The sequence below is a fragment of the Acanthochromis polyacanthus genome, chromosome 14 (genome assembly GCF_021347895.1).
Source record: "Acanthochromis polyacanthus isolate Apoly-LR-REF ecotype Palm Island chromosome 14, KAUST_Apoly_ChrSc, whole genome shotgun sequence".
NCBI classification, from domain to species: domain Eukaryota; kingdom Metazoa; phylum Chordata; class Actinopteri; family Pomacentridae; genus Acanthochromis; species Acanthochromis polyacanthus.
The window spans coordinates 25951079-25972052 of NC_067126.1; the positions used below are offsets into that span (position 1 = coordinate 25951079).

At 40.0% G+C, this 20974-nt stretch overlaps 2 protein-coding genes across 2 annotated transcripts in view; one reads left to right on the forward strand and one right to left on the reverse strand.

Annotated features, from left to right (window-relative positions):
* Positions 1-20974, forward strand: part of LOC110964389 (general transcription factor IIF subunit 2-like) — a 49175-nt gene that overhangs the window by 13120 nt on the left and 15081 nt on the right. The window lies entirely within an intron of this gene.
* Positions 9986-11941, reverse strand: kctd4 (potassium channel tetramerization domain containing 4). The gene has a single exon (XM_022213100.2). The coding sequence runs from the start codon at positions 11639-11641 to the stop codon at positions 10865-10867; it is 777 nt and encodes a 258-aa protein (XP_022068792.1). The 5' UTR covers positions 11642-11941; the 3' UTR covers positions 9986-10864.

Below are 20974 nucleotides of genomic sequence, written 5' to 3' on the forward strand. Positions count from 1 at the left end.
AAACAATACAAGGAACAATTGATTAAATTGTGGGGGTGTTTCTGAATCCCATCAATTCCTGCCGCCTGCTACATATTTAGGCCACGCGATTCAGTATCTGTACATAATGTATGCGTACATAACACACGCCTGTGCTCAGCGCAAGGAAATTTTTTGCTAAAGATTTCATCCGGAGGAAATGGAGCATCCTTGGTGGAGTACTGCACTCTCTGAGTGTTTGTAGAAAATTATCTTACTTGAATAATATGTCTTTGTGCAAGAAGGGTTAAAAACTGCTGGACTATGTTGCCTAGTGAAAGGGTAAAAGAATTCGATCTGATTATCTTTTTACAATCACAAGTAATTGTGATCTCAATACCGATCAAACTAGTCAGGATTACAATTTTGGCCATAGTCCTGCAGGCCTGATTTACATTGAAGAAATAAAGATATAGCTACTCCGGCATTTTTATTTTTTAAAAGATATTGTTTAATCCTTAGACAGTGGTCTGAGCTCCAAGCTTTTTCCAACAGCTGTCCTCCTCTCATTTATTCAGGTCACACTCACACCATAAGAATCCATTGTTTCTAATTAGCACAGCAATTTTAAGCGCTCTCATGTTCCAAACTGTACTGCTCTGTAGGAATGAAAAGCACATTTAGTGCCTGTTCAGTTTTTCACAAATTAAGAAGAGTCGTGACAGTCCAGCCTCATCTCCATATGCTCAGTTAATTGGTTACAAATGGCTCAAACTAATGTAGTCTCATGCAACATTCCTGCTGTAAATCCCATCTTTATGGAGGTTATACTGGATAGTCATTTTGAAACCGTTATAGAGAGGTTTTATTTCTGTTTAGTACAGGTTCGATTTCATTTTGCAGGCTTCACTTTATGGTGCTGTTGACCTGTATTGCATTACACCGAGAAGTGTCTGACCTCATTGATATAAAAGAGGTGGACAGTTTAAGCTAAGTGCACCTGCTGGTGAAGTACATTAGGCAATGATACAGAAGAAATTAGTGCGTTTGTAACAATCATTTGATTAAAATATTGCTCATATTAATCGTATCTAACCAAGAGAAAATGTGTTGCATAGCTGAAATGCTGCCAAATATGAGTATTTCAGTGTACAGCACCCCTGATAAGTGAGCAAAGGAAGGTCATCACTTGTTGCTTAAAACCACTGAAATATAGAAAAAATGGTTAGTACCCAGAGAGCATTGTTTTCTTTTGTGTGGTTTGTTGGTGTTATTAACCCATCACTAAGCACATAATACCTGTCGTACTTTACCAGATGAAAAATGTCTAAATTTGTGGACAGAAAGTCCCTGTGTGCACCCTGCAGGCTCTTCAAAAATGCACATATCACATTTATTTTTCCCTGTAGTCACAGAAAAGTGCAGGGCTGAATCACTGTCCCGCTATTCTTCACGGAGATGCATGCTTGTTGTTGCCCAAGGTGAAAACATGAGAGTAAGCCAGCAATTGTTTAGCTGGAGAAATGTCATCTGTGTTCTCATTTCTGGCTGGCCTCTTGAAATAAAGGTTCATCCAACCCCAGCTGGGCTCCCACACAACAGACACGTGACACCCAGAATAATGATAGAGGGCTAAAATGTGATGTTCTGTCACCAGTAGATACAATGTGCGCCTCTGTCATTAGGTAGCTGAAAGACTGAAAAGGTTTTCAGTGATGCACGTTGCAGAGATTTCCAAAGGATTTCAGAGGGGTTGGGGAGCTGTCTGGATGACCAGGGCTGGTGGTGTTTGGAGGGATTTGGTATTCAGTGGAAATATTAAGCTCTTTTCATGTTGTTTATAAGCAGTGTCCTTGTCATATTTCTGAAATAAGGCTGCCAACACTTCTTAAAGTGGAGTCTTTAATTTCACTAAAAAGCATGTTTTAGGATTATCTTAACTTGTACACAGAGGAAGAGCTAGACATGCTGTTTGTGACAGATGCTTGAACTAAGAAGCAGGCTTTGGGAGAAGTAATATCAGGTTTGACTGGTGGTTCTCTTCTTACCAGGATACCATGGTAACTTATGCTGCACGTCTGCTTCAGAGCAGGGTATGTTTGAGGCGACGGATCAGTGCGTATAAAAACACCGCTTAGTGACAAATCTTTTGGTGGTGGATCCTGTGAAGCTCAGTGCACAGACAGTGAGAGGATAAGGTTCTAGTGCCATTTCTTTGTTCCATATGCCTTTGTATGGCGATATAATCCTAAAACAGAAACTGATTAAAATACCAAAGCCTTGTACTTCTTGACATAAGATTCACAGTGAACCGACTTACAGGTTTGAACGACATTTTTCTGTTTGTTCTGAACTTACTCTCAAAGCTGTATGCCAGGGATGAAGCATAAAGGATATGGCCCAAACTGCCTTGAAAACTATAGGATTGAGCTTGAATGTAAGATTACCAAGGTCATCTTCCACAAAAAAAATGTTATTTTTGTTGCGTATTTATTTTTTAAATGATGTCTTTCTCATAAGTAGCATGAAGTCAATACAAACTTGTGTTGCATTATAATAAACTAAATCTTGAATAAGAAACCTACACAAAGCGGCTTATTCACAATTGTAACTACAGTCACATTTCTCTGTCCTTAATGATGGGAAGGTGATATAGATAAACCTTTTAACTTACACATTCACACAGTTGGCAATTTTTTGCCAGCTCCTCGTAATGGTTTACACTTTCTTCCTTCTGTGAGAAAAATGCAGCTTTTGACCTGTACATGTTTGTGTTTAGTGATCTGGATGCACTCATAGGCCATGTCCACATGTATCCGGATATTTTTAAAACCGAATATCCGCCCCCCTCCGTTTAGGAAAAAATCTGCGGCCACACGTCTCCGTTTTCTACAAAAATCTCTGTCTACACGTATCCGGAGTGGCGGCGGCGTCTCTCGCGTCGAACATGCCAAGGACGTGGAATAGTTGTCAGGTGCAAAATAGCGGAAGTCGCAGCAGTCCTCCTTCTCTGATGCTTTTCGAGGTGAAGCAGTAAATGAGCTTGTAAGATCAAACGATCAAAAAGCGCTTGTAGCATTGTTGAAACCAGTACACTTTTGAGCGCGTCCATTCTGCTCCGATTGTCTACAAAGGTCGCATGTCTGACGTCACAGCAGTTTTGTCGCAGGCAGTGATGTCAGCGCTCCTAAAACTCCGGTTATGTCTGTCCACATGTAAACGCATACCCGCGGTTTTTCCCAAATCTCCACTTTGGCCGGAGTTTTCAAAACCTCCGTTTTCAGAACCAAAAACCTCCAGTTACGTGTGGATGACAGGCCGAATCGGAGAAAAATATATGCGTTTTCAGACTTATCCGGATACGTGTGGACAGGGTCATAGTTGAGTTTAGAAAACCTGGGTTGATAACCGGCTTTGTGTGAAACCAGAAAACAAAGAGAGCCTGTTGCTTCATAGTAGAGGTTCCAGGTTCAAAGAGCTCTTTTTTTCTCTTTTTTTCCTCTTGATACCAACTCTAGCTGGTTACCTAACATTAACATTAGATGTATATAAGCTAAATGTCTTTTTTTTGTTGTTTTTGTTTTTTCTTTGACGAACAGTTTCCATTTAAAAAGACTTAACGTGTGATCACAGTCTAGCATTAACTACCAAGCCACATCTGATACCAGCATTAGTTTAGGTGATGTTGTTTTTATGCACAATTAACGTAGTTCACTACACAAATATCTATGTAGCAAAGTTAGCAACTGTTTGGTTGTAAAATAGGCTAACTTAAGTGGATATTCTCCTTAACTGCTGTTTCTAGTGTAGGGAAGAATTGCTCTCTAACAACACAAAGCTGGTGATTGCTTTTTAATATTTTTGCCGGTACATAGACTGTTCCTTTTGATGTTAATTTGGCTCCACACAGACAGTTTGATGATGGGGTATACCCTGACTGTGTAAGTCATTGTACGATGAGTAACCTTTTTAGCTCATGTTTTAAAAAGTCGCAGATGTATAGAAATATTGAGGTTTACTTCTTTTCATGAACCTTGCTGCTGTCTACAAAGCCCATTACGTCAATAGATTTTATTTCACTGACTTTACAGTAAATGTATTTCTTGTTATCTTGTTTAAATGGATCCTTTAAAAGTAAATGTACTCAAAGCCATTATAAAATGACAGCTATATACCGTAGTGATGTGACAATTTTCTCAGAATTTCATTTGCATTATTTCTCTAAAATTACTGCTCCCGTTTCAGCAATCCGTCTTTTTGAGTACGAGTCAGAGATCTTGTCCTGTGCTTTATTTCTCTCTCTTCACTGCTGCATTTCAAATGAAGAGTCCAATTTACTCTAACAGTCCATTTCTGTATTTAACATCCACAAGCTCAGTTGACCTGAACCAGTGGGGTTTTAGATGTAGATGAGAGACTGCTATTGCTTTTGTAGGGAGTCATGCACACTGACACATGAATGAAGAGTATAACATTATTGTTAGACTTGTGCATGAGCTGGTTGGAAACTCTGGCTGATTTTGGCTCTTTTTAAAAAAAAAAATGTTATTAGGGAGAGTCAGTGTTGTTCACATCTGATGGCACAGAGGTTTCTCTTCACGGGCCACACAGTCCATAGGTTCGTATTGTCTTTGTGTGAGATGTCTGAGAAAGAAAATGGTTTTGTATTGTGTGGGAGGGTTTTACTCAACAGTAATAAAACTTGCCTGATTCTGCTGTAGAAAGCTTTTTGCCCACCATTAGTGTGGATGTCAGTGGGGAGTTTCTGCTCTGCATTGTCCAAATCAACCCTGGGCTGACTGTGCTGTCAGATTCAGGCACTGAAGGCAGGCCAGATTTAGCAGGGAAGTCTTAAAGCACTACCCAATTAATGGTGCATATTTTAGGTCAGGCTGTGTGTAATAATATCTTTCTAGGAGTCCTCGGTAAATATTTACTATATCCTCCTTTTCTCAGTCTGGTTGTTTGCTCAGCATAGCGGTTTGTTTGAGCCTGAGCTTTGGCAGCCGCCCAGATATGTTTAAATTAATGCTCAGATATACAGTCTTTCCATATCTGAATGAAATTCAGCGCACCACATTTTTTTCATCTGCTTCTCTCGTTTCTGTTCCGAGTGTTTCATAGTTCTATATACTCTGCAGGGCATACATTGAGGACTGGAAACAGCATATCATTAATGTCTCACTGAAGACACTGACTTTATTTTCTTATTTCTCCAAGATACGTGCAGCACATCGTGTTGTGTGCACGCACAAACTTGTCTGTTGCAGCCTCTAATGTCACATTGTGTCAAAGTGCATTGATTACTACTTTCACACTCACAGTAGAAAGGTGGAGGGCAGGTTGGCTCTGATTTCCTCCTCCACATTGCTCTGTCTCACTGCCTCTGCTCTTCCGGAGAGATCCTTTTCCTATCTTTCTATTTCAGATCTGCGCTCTTTACTGCTTCTGTCACCTTTGTTTCTTGCCTGCCCCCATTTCATCCTCTCATTTTTTATTATTTATTTGCTGTCTTCAGATGTTTCCGTACTCTTTCATAACCCATATACGGCTTATTTCATCACTTGTGCACTAACATTTTTCAAACTTTATACTAGTAGTAGAATATAAACTTATAGGAAATGTCATTTTTTGTTTCTAAGTTTAAAATATTTACGTGTTTTTGAAAATTCTTGAATGTAGGAATTGATTTCACACCACTGGAGTGTTTTTTTATTGTAGAAAAATGGAGGTAAATGATGCATTTCTTTAAGTGTAAATGCTGTTTCAAGCTGTAATACCCTGAGGAAGAAAAACAGTTCTTTGGGGAAAACACTGCTGAATGTCTAGTATGGAAAAGCTCAGATTTAAAATATCAGCTATTTACAGCTTCAGTCTCCTCAACATACATTTTGTGCATGGAAGAAATTCTCTAAACCAAGTGTTTGCCCTCTTTGCATGTGTTCCTTATGTCCTTATTGTTGGTGTGTAATGGTTGCTGCTGCTCTTTGTCTGAGTGGAAGTGTCCTGACCGCCCCTCCCCCTCTTCTTCATCATTTTGTCCCTGCTCCTCCTTTCTGGACTTTAATGATAAAAATCTGAGTCGTGTTAGTAATTTTCTGGCTGAGTGGCAACCGTACAACTGACACGTCGTGATAAGGAGGGGTGTGTTAGAGAGACAGAGGGAAAAGCAGCTTATAAGTGAATCATGTAGGACTTGAGTTTGCCTGGCAACAGGTGAAAAGATGGAGATAAGACGGTTCATCGTGGTATGGTTTGAATTATTCGCACCGCTTCCAGCTCTTTCTCTGCCTGCACCTCCTGCCACCCTCGTTGCTTTTGATTAAGCGTGGATCACACTGACCCTGCCACTAATAAGTAAACCAGTCAGCATCATAAAAAATGCATGGAGTTGATCTGCAATTAAAAACAAGCTTAGGTTTGATGTTGTTGACAGTAAAGTGGCAGAGCGAGGGTTGACATCTGGGCATCTGCTCTTGAAGGGGTTCACATTTTACTTTATTGCACGTGTTTGGGTTTGTTGTGCGTGTTTTTGAGGAGTGGGCTGTGAATTAGGCTCGCTTAATGCCAGAGGTTGGTGTGGGTGTATGAGTCGTGATGGGGGTGACGGTGGCTGAGCTGCTGGTTTGACGACATTGCCTGCCAGAGCAGATGGTTTCATCCACCGTGCAGGGGGAGCACAGTTAGCGGTAGAGTGAGAGATGCTTCATTCAAACGTGGCTGATTGTTCCTCGTCAAATATACATGCTTTGTAACCATGGACTTCCAGCAGATAGGAAGAAGCACTTTAACTTGGTTCAGAAAGATCTTTGCACTCTAGCTTGGAGAGGAGATGAAGGCTTTTCAATGATTGGAACAATTAAATTTAAACATTTCCACTCCTACAAGTTTCCATAAATGGGTCTTGACGCATCCCTGCTTCACATTGTTTGGATGTAATCCAGGCTGGGCTTGCTTTGCATGTGCTTTGGCACTGGCAACATCAGCCAGTGCCAGAGCAGCTTTTACATGCTTAAATACAGCCACTGCAAACTAGTATTAGGTTTTTATTTGTTGGCTTGTCGTCAACATATTGATTCATAATGTGGTAGGTCAGATTTAATCTTTAGTTTGTATTACTCCAACACGCATATCTTAACTCATACTTTTCTAAAGTACATTCATCTAATATTCTTTTTGTCTGCATTATAATATATTTAGTTTGATATAGATTTATTTATTTAGGGGATGTGTTTAAGTGCTTATTTGAAGGGCACTGACTTTACACATAATTAGGGGATTTTATTAGAGACCCCCTCTGTTGACTATCAAGTTGTTGTTTTTTTACTTTGCTGAAGTGTCATTATTGTGTATTTTGTAGTTGGAAACGACATCTTGAGTGTACTATGCTGTCACCAGAGCTGAACTTTTGCACCCTGAAACTGCAAAGCACTGATGACGGTCTCAGAAACAAATATTCAGACTTCCAGGGTTTCTAGGCCGGGCTTCCTGTGTCTTTATTCCTCTTCACAATTAGTTCCTGTAAGGAACATGCAGCTTGTCATTGTGTGGTGCAGAGTAGTTTTACAGTGTTTGCAGTGTGGAGTTACATCTAGGTCATTTTAAGGTAAGAAGAGATTATTATGGTGGAAAAAAACTTCCAGATGTCTAACTGTGATAAACACAGCTGATTTTTTTTTTTTTGGCTTTCGAGCAGCTTTCTGTCCTCTAAAAACTTCAAATTGGGCTGTGCTGTTTTTTGTTTTTTGTTCTTTTCTTTTTTGTGAAGATAATTTGGAGATAGACTCCTTTTAAATGTGTTTCCCCCTTGTCCATGTTTGTGGGAGTTTACTAGTAAATTATTGGAGAATCCTTTTCATTATGTTACCATCAACTTATTTATTTAATTTAAATACGTATTTAAAGTTTTAGTGAAATTCTATTCTGTGTTTCATCCCTTGTTTCTGTAATTGTCATTAGTGTAAATACTATTTGTTTTGTATCATTTGTTCACATCTACTCTATAATATTTAACATAAGTTATACTGGATAAAATCAAAGCACCAGCAAGTTTTAGATCATCTTGTCAGTTTACGTCATCGTGGTGGAAAAGTTTTAGAATTGATTAGTTTTTGCTATTTTTTCTTCCCAGCTAGTTTATTAAGGTTTCACAAGCTTAGGGGTTTCCCACATCATCTCACAGGAGACTAATTATGACCTAATCAAATCAGGATAGTAAACTTATTGTTGGACTAATTCTACTCCTGTTAAGAAGGGGATCACGTTTGACAGCCGTAATATCTTAAAGTTAGATTTGAAAATTATCACACAGAAAAAATAGTTTATTACTTCTAGCATTGATGATGACACACATCAGAGCGCGATGCAGAGAGCTAAAAAGAGATCCTCCTTGAGGGAAAAGGGCAGGATTTATCTCACAGACTGGCCCACTTTTAAAATGCCAAATATATTTACCAGAACCGGGAGGGTTTGAAGGGACTCCCAAAGGCTCCTGCAGGTAAAGTTGCTGCAGTGGTGGCAGCGAGCCAGTACAACTTACTGTGTCAATTATTGTAGCAGGTGAGATCCAAGCTAAACATGTTTTAATTAGACTGCTAATTGACAAACATTATTGCATGTGATTACATGACTTTATAAAAACAAATTAGTACTGACTGTTGTCAGACAAGTTTAGGCCTGCTGTCTTAGAAATCTGCTCACAGATTACATTGTAAAAATGAACATGCAGGAACTCTAATCACATATATCTGTAAGACTTTCTTTTTTGCTTCAAAAATTTCTTTATTTCACAGACAGGAGCCCGACAAAAAAACCCAAAAGATTAACTTAACGTCAGACTAGAAACGGCTGTTAAAGTCGCCTCTTCTGGTTCATTTTCCAGTTGCACTGCTCTAGAACACTGTGTCACTGTTATGCGTTGTCAGATTTGTTCTGTTGCCCTTGGAACATCCTGACAGTGATGTTAGTAATATATTAACCACATAGAGGAACAGCAAAAATATTTTGTACTGTATTAAGTTGATGTTTACATTTAGGAGTTGACTGTTCAATCAGTGTTAGGGGTCAGATGTTGGTCAAGTACTTCTAGACAGGATTATCACCAATAAGTGATATTCAGCCAGTAAAAAACATCAAGAACATTTCACTTGTGTCACTATCAGATTTAGCTCTCCTTAAAGTTTAGTCTATGTTTAAGCCTGTCATTCTGGCGCTAACTCAAACTATACCCAATTAGGCAAGTTTGTTTAGTATGTGCAACATACAGTTCACATTATTTTGATTTTATGGTAGACTTTTTTCCTTTTCAACCGATTTTAAGTATATAATACAGATCACATTTGAAGTATCTACAATGATGTTGTAATATTAGACAACATTACGTGGCTGTGCTTTGTGATTTCCTGTCTAGATTTACAGTTATAATTGTATAATATATAACACCAAATGTAAAGCAATTTTCTAAGTAGTTTATACAGTTTAAGTCATTTTACAGGTTGTGCACAGCAGGACTTAAACTGGCACATGAAACCCAGGAAAATTACACCCTCTACTGTTCTGATGGTTTATATGTGTAAAGACAAAGAATATGCCACACACTCTTATTTTTGGCTCCTTGATTCTTGCTTTTGTACATTTTGTCTTGAAGGTTCCAGGTAGGAAAAATAGCAGTTAACGTGCGAAAAAGTGCAAAATTTGACATTTGGATGAGTGTTTCACCTTTAAAAAGATTTCAGTGAGAGCCAAGTCTGTGTATATCTCTCATTGGTAACACTATCAATGCTCCTGTCTGGCTCAGTTTGTAACAGTTACACATTGTACAGACTGCAAGATCAGGCAGGTCAAGATTATACAGTTAAAAGTATGTTTTATGCTGCTGGATACACGGAAAATAGTCGTGATTCCAATACATTTACAAGGCTTGCTCTCTTATGCTTTATGAAATATGTAGCTTAGCAACACCAGATATTATCACAGGCAGTATTTAATTATAGACTTGTTACACCAAGCAGTGGCACTGAGCCGAGAGTTTTGGTCTCACTTTTATTTGTAAAATATTCACACTGAAAGTAAAAGGCATTGTTGTGGCACCGGTTTCACAGAGGCTCACAGCACTAACAAACACAGTTTATTTAGTGCACATGCATCATGCTAGGTTCAAAGCCCTTACAATAGTCACAGTTCTTTGCACTTCAGCTTAGCTTGACGTTTGGATGTGAAGTTTGTTTGTCCATCCAAGACAACCTTAATGAGCTGTGGTTTTTCCTTCAAGCTCCAGAGAAGCTAATAAACTACACACAAGCTATTAAACCAACTAAACACAGCACACACGGTGTATAGCAACGCACACACACGCACACACAGACTGTAGTAAAAGCTGAATGGCACAACAGTGCACATCACGCCTGGTTTTGAAGGCTTTTGCAGCCGTTGACAAAGCAGCAGAAGCATTTCTTGTGTCGAAACAAATCCACTGATAAAGCTGTCGGTCTCAGTTTCCATTCACTTTCTCTAAAGAAGAATTCACATTTGGCTCTTCTTCCATATTACTGATGCTTTGTGTAATACCTAATCAGATACAATTCAGATATCATTAATATTAAGATAATCTGGATCACTCTGAATGCTATTAATACTAGCTTACAAAGCAGTGCAAAGGATGGTGCCAAAATGCCGTTCTACTAATAAAGATCACCCAAAACTTGTTATATCCTGTGTTTGTAAACCACTGTTCTGTGAATCAGTCCCACCCACCTGTTCTCCTCCTTCAACCAAATGACACGTTACAGCTTAGCACATCTTACGACATTTTCAAACCAGTGTCTTACATTAGCAGTGTGGATGTGGAATCAGGCACTACTCTTTCCTCTCTCTGTCTCCCTCTCTCCTCCCTCTGTTTCTCTCCGTTCTACTTGACAAAGTGGAGGGCCTCAGCTGCCACCACGGAGCCTTTGCTGCTGTCAAGGCTGGTGACCAGCTTGAAGCCTGATCTCAGCGCTAGCATTACTGTTTCTAGTTTCAGACAGTCAAGTGTGCACAGGAATGTGCTGTCTTCCTTCAGAACGAGGCGGGAGCCGGGTTCTGACTTGATGAAGTGTCGGAACTGGATCACGTTGGACGACACCACGAATTCTTCCGGAAAGCCGTCCAGTCGGCTCTTGGAGATCTGCACCAGCCGCCCTTTGACCTTGTCGATGAAGCCGGCATCGCTGCAGTACACCTTAAGGCCCTGTGACCTCTCGTGGCTATCCGTCACCTCCAAAAACGCCGGTTCGCGCAGGGCTGCCCTCTGGCTTTCCCACTCGACCACGGCCTCCACCAGTTCAGTCAGACGGTAAAAATCAGCCTCCCGACGCAGGAGCCCCGCCTCCCGGAAGTCGTCAGGTAGCTGCAGCTCTCCGGTGCGGAGATAGTTGAGCACATGGCGAAAAACCGGACCATCTCTGTCGATGAATGGGTTGCCCATGGAATCTGTGTGCTGAACTGGCTTTTTACCGTTGGCAAGCTCTTCTAGAAAAGACCCCTGCTGCTTGCCAAGGGTGGTCCGGTGAGCGGTGTACAGGAACCCCCCTACATTAAGGGTGATGGTGCCTGAGGAGGGCTTCTTGAAGCTCTTGCTGGGCTGCAGCAGGTCTGGGTTGATGTGCCTCAGTTCACTTTCCATCCTTCTGAGGTTCCATTCCATTCTCCAGTCACCCTTTCCAGCCTCGACCCAGCCTCCTCAGAGCTGGTGTGTCTGCGTGTCGGTGTGTACAGGACAAATCGAGTCGGGTTTTCTTCTTCTTCTTCTCTTTTAGGTCTGACTGTGTGGGTCTGTGGTGCAGCTGAGAAAATGGGAAGGTGTTGTCAGCTGTCGTGCAGTGAGAGTGAATGTGTGTAAGTGTGTGTGATGGTGGATGGGCGAGTGCTGTCTGGCAGAGAACTAGGAGCTGAAAACAGACTGGCTCTGTGTGCTGCTCTATGTCCCTCCTCTCTCTCTCTCTCTCGCTCACTCTCTCTCTCTCTCTCACTTTATAAGTGGGTGGGCAGACAGCGTCACATACAGGGAGGAGAGAGAGGAATATGTGAGCAAGCACTAGCCGACTCCGGACTCCAAGAGTTCTTTCTTTCATTCTGTTTTTCCCTAATTATCCCTAAAAAGGTGCAAAGCTGAGCTCAAGCAATTAGATCTCACACACATCAACCTCTGACCAGATGGAGGAGGATTTTTATGGTGTGAAATTTTCTCAGCTTGTGTGTCTGAATATGAAATTCCTTTTGCAGCCAAATCCATCTGTTTACCACACAGCGCTTCATGTGAACTGGAATCTGTTTGAAAAGGAATCCAGCTTCATTTGAGGAGGGGTTCACTTGCTCAATTCGTGTTTTCTCTGGTTTTGACTGGGACAACTAGGCTGCTAGTCTTCGTTATGTAAATGAAAACAACAGGAACGTATTTATGTAAATCTTGTTTTTTTTTTCTTGCAAGGTAACAAGCAGCTCACTGTCTTAACAAATGTTGCTTGTGCAGAAGATTGTGTGTGTGCATCTTGTATGTGTTCTGGCTTTGAGGTCCTGCAAGGAAATGGACCAATTACAGTCAATAATGGTCTGGTCATTAAAGAGAGGGTTTCAATTGGCTAATGCTTTGGACTGAAGCCCCCCCGTCAGGGGAAATGCGGCCGACTTGTGTGGGATATTTCTGAGCAAAACAACTTGAAGGCTTCCCCCTAAAGGATAGACTCTCCCATCTTTCCCCATCAAACGCCAAGTCTCTTTTCCTTTCCCACAGCTGTAAATTAGTTGTGAGACCATCTGGCCACACACACTCACACAGCAACTGTCTGAGTGAGTGTGCGTGTATGCTGGTGTGTTTTACATGCCTGTGGCTCTTTCAGTGCAAATGTGTGAAAATCACAGTTCATATCAAACATGAGGAAATACACAAAGGTTCGGCGATGTTGTGTATGTGAGGGTGATGTTTTTGGTTTCTGGCTGGTTGCAGCGTGTGATAAAAACATGAAAGTCTGTGTGTACTCTGCAGATCATTTAGTCTGGATCTTCATGCCAGCGTTTTAACATTAAGTGACTGTAGTTTATCTCAAAACTGAAAAAAGGATCTAGGATGCCAGCAGAAAATTGGCTTAGTGTTCAATAGTATGTAGCATTGTTCGCCAATTTTGTGTTAGATGTGTATTAGCTGGCAGGGGATGCTGGATGCGTTTCCACTGATAGTGTGAGTGTAGTGGAGACTGTATAGCTAAATATTAATGAGTAGTGACTATACATTGATACTTAAACTACGACAGGATAAGTTAAGGATTTTTTAAAAATCTGTCAATTGTTAAAAAGAGAACAAGCTCTGTTTGTCATCAGAATCACCTACTTAAAATCAGTGCAATCGATTGTACATTTGTCATGTTCTAGGTTATGACCTGTATTTTGCCAGAATTCATGTTTCTATTAGTGCCATCTGGGATATTACAAAGCCATGGGTGAGAAAATGTCGGAAAACGACTGCTCTTGTGCATCATGCTTGTTAGATTCTTTACACAGACACAAATATGCAAACACTAGGGCAGATAGCCTGCACATTAAAGTTATGTTTATGCGAGATTCTGACCCAAACAGCTATTCTGCTGCAGAAATATTTCAGTGCAGACGGTTTGTAACCTACTTTAGATGTGTTTTTTACACCAGGGCGGCAATGCCAGTCGATTTGCATAATTTATCAGCACTTGCACAGGAGTCTGGCAATGACAAAATACCTGGATTGTCACAGTATTTGCCACTGCATGGCAACAGAGACTGTGTGCTTGCTTTTGAAGGATGTTTATAGCTCAGAATAATTAGTAGCAAAGTATTGTGTGTGAAAGTAGCCAAGCCTTTGGCAGAAAGTTAAATATGAATTTTATTCTAAGTTTGTATGTTGGAGGAAAGAGGATAGTTTTCGTTCTTTAATTTTTCACTTAAACCCACAAATTTAATTCTCATTAGCCACATTTTGGCCAAGATCCGTAAATGTACATGCGTCTGCTTGTGTGCATAGAACAGCATGAGAAAGGTGTCCGCATTTTCATTACAAAGATTAAACAGTCGTGAAAATCATCCCTGCTCTTTTGTCCTGCAGAAAATAAATAATGAGGCTTGATGGTTTGCCTTTTCACCTTAAAGTAAAGCAGAGAGCAACAGGTGTGTTACACTGATGCAACAGGTGATCAACTATGTGGTCCTCTGAGCTGCAGCTGTTAATGCTTTGGATAGACAATGACTGAAGCTTCACTTTAGCTGAAACCCTTAATTCAAACATGTGACTGCGGTGATAATTGCTGTGGGTTACTGAAATGCAGCTTTTCTTTGCTTCTCTGTGTGCGTTTATCTGGGAAAAGATCCCAGAGTGACAATGCTGTCTCTGCTGCGATTTTCTAATCATCAGTGATCAGTTGGATCATCATTAACACCACTCAATTGGAATTGCAAACGAGGACAAGATGCAGCGGAGAGGATTGTGGGAGGTTTGACCTGCTTTCTGCCTCCTGTTCGTCAAAAACTGGCTCTTTGAGGACAATCATTGTCTTTAAAGTCAGTGAGAATCTGTTTGTTACAGCTGTTGAATCTCTTTCTTAAAATGACAGCTTTGGATGTCGGAATTAAATTTCCCAAAATGCTGCAAGCAAGGACTCTCCTTCTCTCTTAAAGATGGTGAATTATTCATGGAGCTGCTCTAAGAGCTTGTGGTGTAACATGGAGTCACTGACTGCTGTGAAGCTGGCATGGCAACCACTTAAATTAGGGTCCTGTATGAGCTCAGAGCTGTCAATCTTTTGCTTTATTCATTACGGACGTCTATCTGCTGTACAGAGTGTACGTATTTGTCAGGGCAAAAATATTACCCAAGCATGTTAATAGCACATCGTCTACACACAGATTTCTGGACTCTATTTTGATATTAATTAGAAATACCGTGTTTTCAGAGCTAATTAGCAAGTGCAGTATGCTAAAATAGGATGGCAAATATTACATATCAGAATGTTTGCATGCTGATAGTATTGTTTAGTTTTATCCTCACAGGGCTGCTAGTATGGCTGTAAACTAGAGTTTCCTTTCAGTTCAGACACATAAAACTAAAAAAAAGTACTCTGTTTTAAAACTTAGAATGCACTATTTTGAGAAACACCCCATGAGTCTTTGAAGACTATAGACTTACATTAGTGCGGTCCACTAGTACCGTAATTGAATTGCCCACCAGTTCTCTCTGTGTTAGCAGCACTTCAAAGCCTACCTGTTGCATATTGATGTTGCTAATCCATGTTGGAATCAAAAACAAGTGGGTTGAATACAGTGACAAACGTCAGAAAATCACTTTAAAGATAATGAATGGAATCATTACATTTCCTTAATGAAGCAGCCTCTGGGCTTGGCGGAGGGGAGCTCTAATGGAAAATTATATTTGGAGATCCAATCAGTGTCTTATCCCCCGCATCTCATCCCACACACCCCACCCACATTGCTTCCTTGTTGTCCTGTGTAGACAAACCTCCATCCTAACTGTGCATGTAGGTGTGCAAAAGAAAGAATGAGATAAGAGCAGATGCTCTATTTTACGTTTTTGTTGTATTTTATTGCTGATCGAGTAAAGTTCAGGCACAAGCATAATATTTGACAATGACCAGAGGCTTAAATTTCTTGCAACTTGAATGCAAAAAGACAGAAAATTGCATAAATACTAATTAAAAATTGTTCTCTGTGTACATAGATTTATGTTGTAAATATTTCAAAGCCAGATTTTCATTCCTACAGCTAGCAGCACATGGACATATGAACTCCCCCGTTTAGTCATTATTACCACAGTTCCACCACTTTTGTCGCACTGTCACAGTTCTTCAAGGTCAAATCAGCAGTCACTAGGTGCATATCAGTGTTTTTTATAGCCTCTTTATCACTAACTCATCAAACCATTGTCCCTTGTGAAGTCGGTGTACACTGCTTACAACTTACAATAAAGATCACCTGGTAATAAAATGAATACTCCAGAATGATACAATTGCTCACACAAAACAATCCTATAGTAATATAAAGATTTTACAATATTGCATTATAGAGAATCCAACTATTTCCTTTGAGCAGCAGTTGGCGACAGAGAAACCTCCGTTTTCGTTTATAAGAAACCTCCAGCAGAACCAGGCTTCAGGGAGGGACGCCATCTGCCTAGACCTGCTTGGGAGAGGATGAAAAGGAAAGAGAAAAGGAGAGCAGACTGAAAGAGATGCAGAACAAATGAGGATACAACAGACATCAGACAGTTTGATGATGAGTAACTGAGCAGCTCTGGATGTACGGTGAGAGGGAGGTCTACACACAAGCTATAGGAGAGAGAAGGCTGACGACATATAAAAACGTTGTAGGCCTGCATGACTAAGGGATGGTGTAGGGTCACCTGAGTCAGCCATGACTATAAGCTTTATCAAAAAGAAACATTTAAGCCTAATCTTGAAAGTAGAGAGAGTGTCTGCCTCCTGAATCTCAACTGGGAGCTGGTTTAACAAAAGAGGAGCCTGTTAACTGAAAACTCTGCCTCCCAGTCTGCTTTTGAAAACTCCAGGACCACAAGGTGACCTGCACTTTGAGAGTGAAGTGCTCTGGTGGGATATTATGGTAGCACGGGTTCTTTAAGAAAAAATGGTGTTGTATGTGTTTGTATGAGAGTAGATTTCTTTTTAAGTCTCTTCTGGATTTTACAAGGAATGAATGATGAGAAGTCAGTTTCTCACAGTAGAACTGGAGAGTAAGGCAGTACCATCCAGAGTAACTATCTGGTTAGACCGTGTTTCTGAAGTGCTTAGGGCAAAATACCATAACTTTTCTTTTGTTTGAATATAGAAGAAGAAAATTACAGGTCACCCAGGCCGTTATGTCGTTCAGATATGCTTTGGGGTGAACTAACTGATTTGTTTTATCATCAGAAAATTCAGCTTTATGCCATCTGCATAGCAATGAAAATATATGCAGTGCTTCCTGTATAATATTCCCTAAAGACAGCATGTTCCATAGTATCAGCCTTAGTACAGAACCCTGTGGAAGTCTAGAACTCTTGTGTGGGTGGAAGAACCATTGCTGACATGAACAAACGGTCTGATAAATTTATTTAAACCTGCCTTGTGCGGTTTCTTTACTCTCCATTGACATGTTCCGGTCTCTGTCATGAAACGTCGTGATCAACTGTATCAAATGCAGCATTGAGGAGGTCATTGGTGACTTTTACCGGTGCTGTTTCTCTGCTGTAAATCCTCACTGAAACTCTTCAAACCATTTCTGTGCAAATGGGAACGTAATTGACTTGCAACAACTTTTTCGAGGAGCTAATAAAGAGGGTGGCGGATACAGTTCTATAGTTGGCATTTTAAGTAGGAGGTTTAATTACAAGAAGCTTTTAAAGGCTGCAGTTAATACATACTGTTATTAAAGAAACCCAGATCAAGTTTAACACTGAAGCAGTAATCAAGGGAAAAACTACCTTCAGCGGTCTAGGTGGGATGGGGTTGAAAATACATGTTAATAGTTTGGATAAAGGTTTAAACTAGGTCCCAAACACGCCTCCAAAGCCACTGCACTTGACTTGCATGCAAACATAATGAAATCAGACAAAAAGATAATCAAGCAAAAGAAGTGAAGAAGTGACTCTTGATCCAAAGCACACTGGCCGCCTGCTGAAAGAATATTTCACCCAGGAGAAAGCAAAGTCTCCTGGGCCCCTCGCAGAACTACATCCCAAATACCACAGGAAAAAAAGTCATCAATTGAAAGCCTACATGTCTGAAATGTGGAGTCCACAGGGAGATGTCAAGCAGTTCTACAAAGCTGTCTTTAAATTATATGCCATTTGCTTTTCTATTTACTTAGTCTAATGCAATGGCATTTACACATTTTTAAATTTGGTTTAAGGTGCTTTTGGGAGCCACCATGTAGTTTGGTTTGACCGGTATTTCACATATTGTTCATATCATCGTCTTAACATAAAGTAAACTCTATTTCTCTGTGCTGCTTATTTAATTGACAGTCCAGTTTCGAATGATGACTTTTCTGTTAGCAGCCGCAAGTAATGCTCTTAGTCAGGGATCCAGACTGCACACTGCCATCCAAGTGGCAATATCCCAACCAAATGTCTCAGAGGATGATAGCATGAGTGTCAGATTTGGTTGCTCTGCTTCTGTTTTGTTTCTGGAAAGAATGTGTTTTGTCTTAGACACGTGTGTTGTTACAATAGTTTGTGACTCATGAGGTGACTAATTAAAACGTACATGTTAGCTTACTGTCAGATTCCGCTCTGTGAGTCACAAACTACTGCACAACAAATAGTGTGCCCCCCTCCCAGATACTTTTACGCTGTTGTTTGTGCTAATATCAGCGCTTTTCAGCATTTGGTTGGGTTTCTGTATTTGTGGAAAGTGTAGTGTAGTCAGAATGGTAATATATTCCAGCGTCACTTTCCTTATGTGTCAAAAAAAATGTTCCTTGCTGTTTCCTAATTTTGTTCAATAGCTTATAATTTGTGTTTAGTATTTTTTTTTCAATTACACTTTTTATTTCCTCCAGAAACATCCATAACACAGTAGAGCAGAGATGCATAAATACATTGAACACAAAATAAAAATAATAATGTATAATTATAGGCACAATTTATAGGTACATATAAATATATGTTAGAGTACATGACAAGTTAGGAGATAGTGTTTAGTAATTTTAAAACACCTGCATTGCTTATTCTGGCCATATTAGCTGTATGTAGCATGTGTCTGTAAAAGCACATATCGGCTGCAGTGACTTTGCACTGTAAAGACACTTTCTTGATTTTCTTGTGTTTTGTCGTTTTGCACATTTTCTGTAGTTGCAATGCACTGAGCTCTTACAGTCATTGTAGATATGAGTATATTTATGATGAAACCCCATTCCCTTCCTTATTCTTCAATTTACTGTGTGTGTTGGATTGAAGTAAACATGTCATCATTTTAAATTTTTACTGGAATTTTTCTTATCACACCGTTGCCTGGTGAACTGAATAGAGAGACTTATGTTTCAGAATTCTCCCAAGTGTTTTTTTCCCACAGAGCTCAGGATCAGTCGTTTGGGCCTTACAGCTGTGGAGCTGTTACTGATGGAATTTAGGGATGTTTTTCAGGTAGATTTTTTTGATAATAGCCTAAGGCTTTGAGAGAAAGACATGAAGTCCAAAACTCAGATCATACACAGAGGGTCAGGAACAGAGAGGAAACAATCTCCTTGACGGAGTAAAAATTTTGCCCAGAGGAATGTTTGAATTTTTGATTTTAATCCCCGCATAGCTTGTGCTGCATGCTATCATTGTGTAATTTGTGCTTAAGTTTTGCTACAAGCACCGCATTTTCTGTGTCTGCACAATTTACACGCTGCATTGAATTACTTCATTTATTGTATGTCAAGCAGAGAAACTTGACTCACAAATACTCATGTTGTACAACAGATTTCTTTGCAGTAGCTGTACTTTCTGTTCCACCTGTCTACAATGTAATCCCTGCTTTCTCTGCACATCTTGTGGCTTACCAGCTGTGGGTACAGCAATTTAGAGTTTTTATTACTAGTCATGCAGTCACACTGTTAGCAACAATTGCAATTTAGTGCGGTACAATAGGGATTGACCAAGATGTGTTTTTCAGGGCTGATGCTGATTATTAATGATAAAGGAGACCGATAACCAATCTTTTGTAGTTAAAAGGAAAATTCTCAAGTCAAAATTTAGAATAACAGAATCAGCTTTAATGGCCAAGTACATACACAACATAAGAAGAATTTGGTTTCGGCTGTTGGTGTCACCCTAGGCATAAGGAAAGAGAATATTTAAAAAAAAAAACTATAGAATAAAGAAAGAGTAAATATAACCCAATTATATACAGATATTTACAAGCTAGAAAGGAATATATAAACACAGTATTGCAAAGTGATGATTGCTAGATGATAGAGTGCAAAAAGCAGTGAATGCTGTTCTTAGTGCAAAAAGTAATGTGCATATCCATTATACATGTAAATGTACAGATGTGGAGGAATGGCTCAGCTGTTTATAGGGGTGATGGCAGCGGGGAAGAAGCTGTTCTTGTGTCTGGTGGTTTTAGTGAAAATGGCTCTGTAACCCCTGCTGGAGGGGAGGGGGGGGAAAGTTTATATCCAGGGTGACTGGGGTCTCTGATGATGTTCCCTGCCCTCTTCCTGGTTCAAGTGGAGTACAGTTCCTGGATGGAGGGCAGGAGGCCTTCAGTGATGTTCTCAAGAACAAAGTTTAACCCAATAAATTGTTTAAATGCCTCTGTTTGTTTATGCTTTATACATTTAATTAAAGATAGATATTCAACATTTATCCAGTCAGATAGTGCTGTTAGACTATTCTTCATTCTATTCATTCCTTAAATTTCCCTCAGGATTAATAAAGTATCTGTCTGTCTGTCCGTCTATCCATCCATCATTTCTTCCAATGTTGTGGACGAAACATAATAAACTTCTCCTATTGTAAAATCCAGTGCATAAAGGTGAATGTATAAAGAAAAGGTTTACAGGAATTAACCTCATTTTCATTTTTGCAGCCCTGAGGGTAAGAATGATAGACAGAATGTACATTTTCTTGCCTTATATTCTGATCTGCAGCTGGCCCTAGAAAAACTACTGCACTCACTGCTCTGATATAAATACTTGTTTATGTGTAAATGATTTATTCCTATTTTTTGTGCATGCACATTAATACATGTGCTTGTACGAACCGCTCCTGAGGAGCTAAAAGTACAGCAAACTTCACAGTGGGCTCTATAACCAGGAGGTCACCATCCTTCAGTCACGTCTCTGCTGAGGTCAGAGGCAAGAATGGTGTTTTCAGAGAAGCAATGAAATCATACAAAAAGAGAACCGGGGTCACATGAACAGCCTGAGGCACAGGAACAAAGGCCGCTTACGCAATGGGTTACATCTTGTGTTTGTAATAAAAAAGATTCTCTTTTGTAGATGCTGAATGGAGCAGACT